This window comes from Apium graveolens, chromosome 10 (genome assembly GCF_009905375.1).
Source record: "Apium graveolens cultivar Ventura chromosome 10, ASM990537v1, whole genome shotgun sequence".
Taxonomy (NCBI): Eukaryota; Viridiplantae; Streptophyta; class Magnoliopsida; order Apiales; family Apiaceae; genus Apium; species Apium graveolens.
This window is the reverse complement of record NC_133656.1, coordinates 206,768,778-206,777,189: the sequence shown is the minus strand read 5'-3', so window position 1 is coordinate 206,777,189 and position 8,412 is coordinate 206,768,778. Positions and strand designations below refer to the sequence as shown.

The 8,412-nt window shown below is 35.3% G+C and overlaps 1 protein-coding gene and 1 long non-coding RNA gene across 2 annotated transcripts; one reads left to right on the top strand and one right to left on the bottom strand.

The window, feature by feature from the left end:
* The first annotated feature begins 422 nt into the window (after positions 1-422).
* Positions 423-2,026, top strand: LOC141688804 (uncharacterized). The gene is made up of 2 exons (XR_012562158.1): positions 423-773; positions 1,726-2,026. It is a non-coding gene; the product is annotated as an uncharacterized LOC141688804 (long non-coding RNA).
* Positions 2,027-2,117: 91 nt separating this feature from the next.
* On the bottom strand, positions 2,118-7,026 carry LOC141688803 (calcium uptake protein, mitochondrial-like). The gene is made up of 7 exons (XM_074492915.1): positions 6,505-7,026; positions 5,438-5,505; positions 4,707-4,930; positions 4,465-4,548; positions 3,417-3,630; positions 2,886-3,182; positions 2,118-2,802 (listed from the first exon to the last, which is right to left on the bottom strand). The coding sequence occupies exons 1-7, from the start codon at positions 6,884-6,886 to the stop codon at positions 2,587-2,589; spliced, it is 1,485 nt and encodes a 494-aa protein (XP_074349016.1). The 5' UTR covers positions 6,887-7,026; the 3' UTR covers positions 2,118-2,586.
* Positions 7,027-8,412: the final 1,386 nt, after the last annotated feature.

Genomic DNA, 8,412 nt, shown 5'->3' with positions numbered 1-8,412 from the left:
TGAAATTTTTAGCTACCATACCATCATTAATAATAATCATGCTCCACTTCAATGATTTGGATCAATTCTTATTGCGTAGTTAATTCAAATCATTTATTTTAAAGAGCAAAATGTTCGGTAAAGAAAATTAAAATAATATTTTTTCTTTATACTACAATCACTTTGAATATTACACTTTTTTACGTTTTTTTTATAAATATGTCCATATTCGTCGGCTACAAATATTTGTAAAATTTATTTAATAAATATTAAAATACTTAAAAATTAATATATAAGAACTGTCCGTGCCTTGCACGGTTTAGGAGCTAGTTATTAAATAAAAGGGGATATATATATAAAGTAACATACTAATTTGAATATATTATACAAATCCCCTATTAATTTCAAAATTCGATATATGTAACCAATCCGTCCATCGGCCTATGGCTGAAATTTTAACGGGCCGGGACAACAACAAACGTTTTGTTCATATAGCCCAGTACTAAAACCCAATCAAACTATAAAATGGGTGTTTTTCAGTGTGCTGTGTGTTTGGGCGAAGAAGAGAAACAAAAGGATGTTGAGCAGAAAACCCAGCAAAATCCAACTTAAGCTCGAAGACAAAGACGAAATTGAGGAAGCTCGTAAACAAGCCGCCGCCGCCGCCGCTACTACAGCCACCACTACCACCGGAGCCTCCTCACTTCTCCACCACTTTGACCGATCATCGAAAGACTCCTCTTCCAAGAACTCTCGTATTGGTCTATCCTCCTAACCACATCTCTCACTCTCAGGTATATTTATTTCTCTCACTGTTTATTATTGTTATTACCTTGAAGTTATATATATGTTAATTTGTTTATTGTTCGCGCTTTGTTCTGCTGTAATTTAAAATCAAAAATACAAAATGTCTAGAATATGAGACTGATATATAGAATTCCGATTGTTATCAACACGAATGTTTATGGATTCTTAATTTTTTGGTATGATAAATTATCCCGACTCCGAGTTCTATGGTGGGGAATATTTTGTTTTAGAGTTCGAACATGATTTCTTATCGCCTACCTTACCTTATCAAGTTCAAACTCGAGCTCTTTTCTTAATGAAACATTCCCATTCGGCATTCTTTCACACTATTTATTCAATGTCTCAAATGGAGGGGGCGAAGGAAGATATAAGTATAAACATAAAATATGTAGAGGAGAGTGGACGGAGAGAGGCTCTACATAAGAGAAGGGAAAGGGAGGTTCCTGATTGTTTGGGGAGGTGCAAAGTATCTAGGAGTCTCTGGAAGCATTTAGTATATATAATTTCTCAAAATTTCATTCAACAGCTAAATAGAAGACTCTTAAAGATGGCCCAAATCTGTATAATATATGGAGATATAATGCTAGACGTCCCAAAGTGGATCTCTTACGGGAAATCCAGGAACCTAGCTGCACATAAGAAGTACGCGTCATCACAGGTCTCACTCGTTTATGTAAATCAGCTTCTCTATCTCTGTCAAACGTTTAATCTTACGACATTATACACCATTTTTATATAGAATATTACTTACTTCACCACAACTATTTTTATGGAAGAAAAGTGAGTGGAAAGAGTTTGTTATTATGTCGTCGTATGTAATACTAAGTAGCCTAATAGGTCGTGACAGATTTTATTGCTTCAGTGAAAACGTATTTTGACTTGCAAATGGTTTCATCAGGACGTATTTGTACCTAATGGAGAACTTATTTTGACTTGCAGATTGTTTCACGAGAAAAGTTTGGCAGAGGCATAATTTACAGTGTAACCATGCTGACAGACATTGATTATTCACTTGAATTTGATGCAGGAAAACTATGCTTCCATAAATTGCTTATAGGACTAATGAGCATCTACGCTTATAAGGTGGCCTGCGCACTTGAGCAAATATATATATATATATATATATATGACATATATAAGAGTTGTTATCTATGATGTGGTACAAGGGATTCCAGTAGGCACAAGTGTGTAAACTTTAAAATGCATGGTTATTGACCAATATCTTTGTTGTGTTTTTTAATCCGCGTTCCACCCTTGTTCTCATATTTCCACTGCTTCAATATCTGTAGAACTGCTCAATTTCCAAAACACACACACACACACATTTAACAATGCTGGTTATTGAGCTGGCACAAGATGGGGAAAGAAAGGATTTAAAATTTTAAATATTTATCCACGCTCATAAACCGAAAAAAGGTCTGCATCTTGAATATAGATAAATTTTCTTTGCAGTGATTTGAATCCTTGTCTGCGTCCTGCACATGGAGACAGGTTGTATGTGTTGGGGGTGATTGTAAACAAGAAGTTTCACACACTGAAGTAAAATATACTCTAAAATTAACCAAGACTTCCATCTTTACCATGAGAAGTCGAGTCTTATGGTTAGGGGGGCATAGGGCTAACCCGCCCCTCCCCCACATACAGAAATAGCTTCCCGGCCGTACAATTTCTTATAGTTATACGTATTAGATTTTTTTTTTTACAATTAGAAGTAATAATTAGCTTTAGTGTTGTACAATTAGCAAAGTGTGTTATTTGCTTCGTTAACTTTTTAATGTTATAAAGCATTATCCAGCAACTCTACAAAAGAAGATTGTTAGAAGAACAGTTCTTTGTACAAGACAACCAACATGTGAGCAATCCCATAATGCCTGGTTCCCTTGGCAGAGCACCATCCCCTTCTCTTCTTTGTAAGACACTGAGGAACTCCTTTGAACTCAAAGTTCCATCACGATTCGCGTCAAACACATAAAATATCATATCAACCACATTATCACTGAGCAAAACACCACAAACCTGCAACAAAGTAAACAATTACGTTACTAATTTCTATGCTTCAGTGAAGACAACAAACATAATAGTGTCTTATGAGAATATGCCTGAGAAGCAGCTCTTTGGAAATCTGCCTTGGTGAGCAGTCCATTCATCCTCCCATAGCTGAAAATCGCCATAGACAAGGGACGTAGTTTCTTACGTAGCTCATCAAAGTTTTTGAATTCTTCAAAGGTAATGCGGATGTCTCTCAGACGTGGTTCATTGTCTAGTTCATTAACAATGTCGAGAAACTTGTCTATGTGCTTCATATCAGCAGAAGCAACCATTGACAATGCAAAATCTTTGGCTGAAATGGCACCTCTTGAGTTGTAATCATAATGCCTGAACTCTAATCTTAATATCTGCAAAAATAAATCAGTACAGGAGCTTGTTACAATGAGCAAGTGAGAAAGAAATTCTGGCTAGAATTAGACCTTTCATGCAATATTTAGGTCCATTTTCATACAAAAGGAAACAGTTTGTGGAAAAGTGGGAGGGGTTTATCTTGTGTATTAAAAGTTAAAACAGATTTACAACTAGAATATTACAGCAGATCAGGTAAAGAAGAGAGCAGTACATAGTAATTAGATGCATACTTCTTCATGCAAGTCTTCTAGGAATTTCACGAATCTTCCATGTTCTAGGCATGCTTTACCATCCTTGCCGAAAAAGTACTCAAGAAGGCCGCCATTATCTACGGAACCTGAAACCTTAAGTCCATAACGAAACCCGTCCCTGTGGCGAGACACGTGTCTATTTTGAGTACGCATCAAGTTCATCACTTTCTTAAATTCCTCCTTGTCAATTTCTCTGTACCAAACGTCGCTAGTTAAGAAACATTTATATTATATGTAACAGATACAAAATTTATGTTATTTTGTAGGATCTGCTGTCTAAGGACAGCATAAACATTAGTAAGCTTCCCAAAATGTGAGACATGCCCTTGGAAATGGAGATTCACTATCCAAGGTTCCCATATATTTTTTTAAATCACAACAACACACAATGAAGCTCATAATCATCCGCACAGACCAACTTACCCTCCCTTACAAATCTAAGTCACGCTTAATTTAAGGCACTTGCTCGCCAATGCAGTGGAAACTGGAAAGTGTATCATCCCATTAAGATTATTGTTATCATTCTACAGCAAACCCAGAAACTTAATTCAATTTTTCCCCAAACCACTTATTTTATTTTCTGAACAAAGGTTGTGAGAACAAGACACATAACAAAAATCACTTACGCTTGATGCAAGATTATTACTAGGGTACATTTTACTTCTGAACATATATAGACTTGATAAACCATCAACATGTTTGATGCCAAGTGACACTTGACTTATTCTGTACAAATTTCCTCTTAATATTTTTTTGGAAAAGATATCCTATTTTCACTAACGCTTGTGATTTCGTTAAATTTAAATAAACTGCTGACCGGTATACACTATGGTAGCACAAGGTATACAATTAGCCAAGACTTCAGCAAATAGATATCCAATTCAAGAGTGCATTGAAGACCGGTATACAATATGCTAGCACAAGTTTAAATAATAAACTGATTAACCAGAAAACAAATTAATATAGAATAGGTCATGTCGAAGTAGGTCACAGTATTATTTAGGTTCCCAGGTAAAGAGAGTCGTACCCGTTATTGTCAAGGTCGAACATTTTAAATGCTACAGAAAAGCTTGATTCCGGGATACTTAGGAGTGTCACAAAAAAAATGTACCTGTCACAGTAAAAGTAAAACTGAGCTTAAGAGTATTTCTTTATATTGACAAAAACTTACTAATCTAACAAGCACTTCGTTCAAAATGGTTGTGATGTAATGAACACCTGTTAATTAGTTAATTGTTAATATAAAAAATATTTGATATAGGCACTTACTCTGCAAATGATATATATCCATCATTATCAGTATCAAACAGCATAAAGAACTCTGAAGGAGCACACTGTAACTCTCCTGGAGAACACTCCCCTTTCAAACATCCCTCTCGAACACGAGTAGCTTCAGATGGTGGAAATACCGGAACAATAGCCCGCATCAGGTCTGCAGGTGTCATGAACACTTCTCCACCTGGGGCTTTGTATGATGCAAAGTACTCAAACACCTGATAATGACACCAGTGAGAAAACTTTAGGAACAAAAACTTGAGCATGTGATCAATAATGATTATGATCATTTCATAATAATAACAATAATAATACAGCACTCGTACTCTTCACAGGACTTTGGTCTATACTCTATAGGATCTTGCTGAAGAATTTTGGAAATTGTTCAGATTCAATACTCCATATTAGTCGGCATAATTACATCGAATGTTTACACCAGAGTCAAGATATCGCCTGCAGGTTGATGCACGCCTATGGAGTTCCTTGGACCATTCGTTTAAAAAAATTAAAAATAGGTTTGCCTGATTTGTGAATACATTGCATTACTAATGCTAACACAATCTCTGGGTTTCTTTCAAGCGTTCTTGTACTTAATCATGTATAGAGAGTGAAATTGTCTAATATAAAAGATAAATCTAGGACATAATTTCACAGATGAATAAAAAAAGTCAGTTTATGTATTTTGGTAATGTCAACTTGCATTTCAAGGGAAAAAAACTGCTTACCTTTTCAGGAGGACTCTGCATTCTAATTCTTTTTTCATACTTGAAGAAAACTTTTTTCCTGTAAGAATCTGTAATTAAAAGCAAGTAGCCATGTATTTATAATCATCATCACGAACGATCTGATCAATGGATAGTAGTAATATGCATGAGAGCAAGGTTCAAAATATGAGCAACTAGTTTCAAATATATTACTACTGTAAAATTGAAGTGACAGTGAATCTTCCTTGTGATATATGTTCAATTATGGAATAAATTGTTGATGAAAAGACAAGAAAAGAGCTGCCATAGGTGTTTTGATTCTATTCAGAAGACTGCTTCCTTAGCAATCATTTAGAATTTTAAAGAGCAGGTGAGGTATAGGTAACGAGGCATTAGAGCAACGGACAGAGTTTAGCTCAATCCGTTGCTTGTTTCCTCGCTGTACAATTTCTAGATAGCCGTATCCTTTCTGTTGTAGCTCAATCCGTTGCTTGTTTCCTCGCTGCACACGTTCTAGATATCTGTTTCTTTTATGGGCTTCATGTTCTAGACTTGTTGTTGTGATTTGGAGATAAATCAATGGTGGGAATAAATTTTTAGCCTCGCAATGACTGTCGATCACTACTCACTATGCTCTCTCACCACTCATCCTCAAAGCGGCTTACTCATTACGCATTACTCACTACTCTAGAGCTCTTCTTGATTCAGTTTTAACTTTTAAGCCATAATGATATTGGAAAGAGTAATTTTTTTTGTAGATGTGATCCAGAAAACATGACCAGGTATCAATTCCTAATAATTGTAGTTGGATTCAGATCGGATGCGGATCACATGATTATAAGTATCAAACATCCGGATCAGGTCCATATCAAAAGATGGGGCTAGTTCAAGAGGAAAAGGTCACTTATGAACTTTAACCTAACATACCCCCGTCCCCAACATAAAAATTTGTAAATAGACATACCAGCATAATTTCTATTATAATTTATAATTACCAAAAAAATATATGAAAAAAGCAAACACAAAACAGATACAATACCGCCACAATCATCAAATTAAAATTTTGGATTTATGTGTACTGATCATACCTGAAAACAGAGAGATGGGCTTCTTGTCAGCAAATAGGGATTGTGCACTACCATCATCAGCATAGCATATTGCAGAGTTAGAGCAATAACTAAGGCCTAAGCTGGATCCAATTACAAAACCACCCATGCACACTGATCTCACAAAAAATTCAAGAACTGAAAAATTATTACCATTATTACTACTACTATTATTATTCTTGTCCTCGCCGGTAAATTTAAATTTATTGTTCAACACACCACCACAAAGATTTGTCGAAACTAATGCACCATTGTTAATATTTTTATTAGTCTGGGGAAAAAGTGGACGGTAAAATTGTTTAGAAAAAGAAGAGAGGGTTGGTGTGGTGGGTTTTCTCACCGCTGCTGCCCAGGAACTATGCATGCTCACAATCACTATTTTTTTCTTCTTTCTTATTCTTTCAAGTACTCTTTCAAGTTTTAACTAGTTCTTCACAATGTAAGGGCGCGTGTGTAATCTGCGTGCCATGAAAAAACAAGGGGTTATACGAATTTAAAGGAAGCGAGAAAGAGGGAGGGAAGGTGATTTCTGTTTTCTACTATGATACATAAAAAGGGGACTCCGAATAATCGGCTGGGTTTGGTTTCTCCGATAAATAAATTAAGTTTTTCAATAAGTTAAACTAGCAAGTTTTTTTTTTACATATCTTCTATTTTTTTAACATATAATATATTTAACAGATTAATAAGTTATAACTTTTGTAATTAATAATTAATAATGATCGATCATGTTGGAAATCTTGTGTATTTTTTATGATAATTAAAACACATATCATAATTTTGTTTAAGTTATTTTGTAACTATTAACAGCGATAGCCGTTCATAGTGTAACTTATGAACATATAAATTTTATATTATTATGATATTTTTTATGGAGTTGTCCTAAACTTTAAGTAATGTTCTTATGGTTGTTTACTTGAATGGTGTTAAACTATACTTTTAATGATGATTATAGCGTAGGAGAGTTTATTAAAAAATAATGTTTTTTTGCCAATGAAAATAGTTTCATTAATTTAAATCTTTGCTCAATACATGATAGAGTTCTGGGTATACACAATCCCCCTTTCAAACATGATCAACAATAGAACTATTGTATCTTGCTAAGAAGTGAGTCACTTTATTCGCAGATCGCTTAACAAAATTTAACGTCATAAGACAGTTTTTTAATTCCGACACTAGAGATTTGCACTCCTCTATTACCCTGCCAAAAGTAGGACAAATGAATTGTGGAACAACGAATTGCTTGAACTACCGACAAGTAGTCAGTTTCCATTATCACTGGTTGCTTGAAGTTATCCTTAGTCCAACTCAAAGCCTCGTTAATGTTCAGAGCTTCTACAGGGGTTATACGACCATTTCTGCATTTAGTGCTTGTTGTGATCAAGTTGCCATTGAAGTCCCGAGCTACCATGGATAGACAATATGTGTTCGAGTTTTCGAATATTGTTGCATCGACATTGATCTTAACCGTGCATTCATTTGAATAATCTCAGCGCTCCTTGCAGTCTTCTTGGTGCATGAACCTAAGAAAATTATTGAACGACTTATCTTGAGCGTTCTTCCATTGGTTAAGCAGTTGCTTTGCCGAGCTACAAACATCTGAGTACTCCCCTCCACATTGACTCCACACCACCTCATTTTTATTCTTCCACAAAGACCAACAGACCATAAACACCTCCTGAATTTCTTTTGTATTGCATTTCTGGATAGCTGAACTAATCCATATGCTAAAACTCGAGCTGTTATTCTCCTCTGTAGGTACACTTAAGACATCCCAACATTGTTTTGCAAGTCTGCATGTTACCAGAACATGGTAAACTGTTTCTACCCATCGTTGCATCGTAGGCATTTATCAACATCAACTCGCCTAGTTAATAACTGGTCCTTTGT

Bases quoted from the DNA above. Each gene is read 5' to 3' on its own strand.
- LOC141688803 (XM_074492915.1), bottom strand. From the start codon at position 6,886: ATGCATAGTTCCTGGGCAGCAGCGGTGAGAAAACCCACCACACCAACC. The intron at 4,549-4,706 runs GTAAGTGCCTAT...TTACTGTGACAG, and splicing joins GGATATATATCATTTGCAGA to GTACATTTTTTTTGTGACAC. The intron at 3,183-3,416 runs GTATGCATCTAA...TTATTTTTGCAG, and splicing joins TAGAAGACTTGCATGAAGAA to ATATTAAGATTAGAGTTCAG.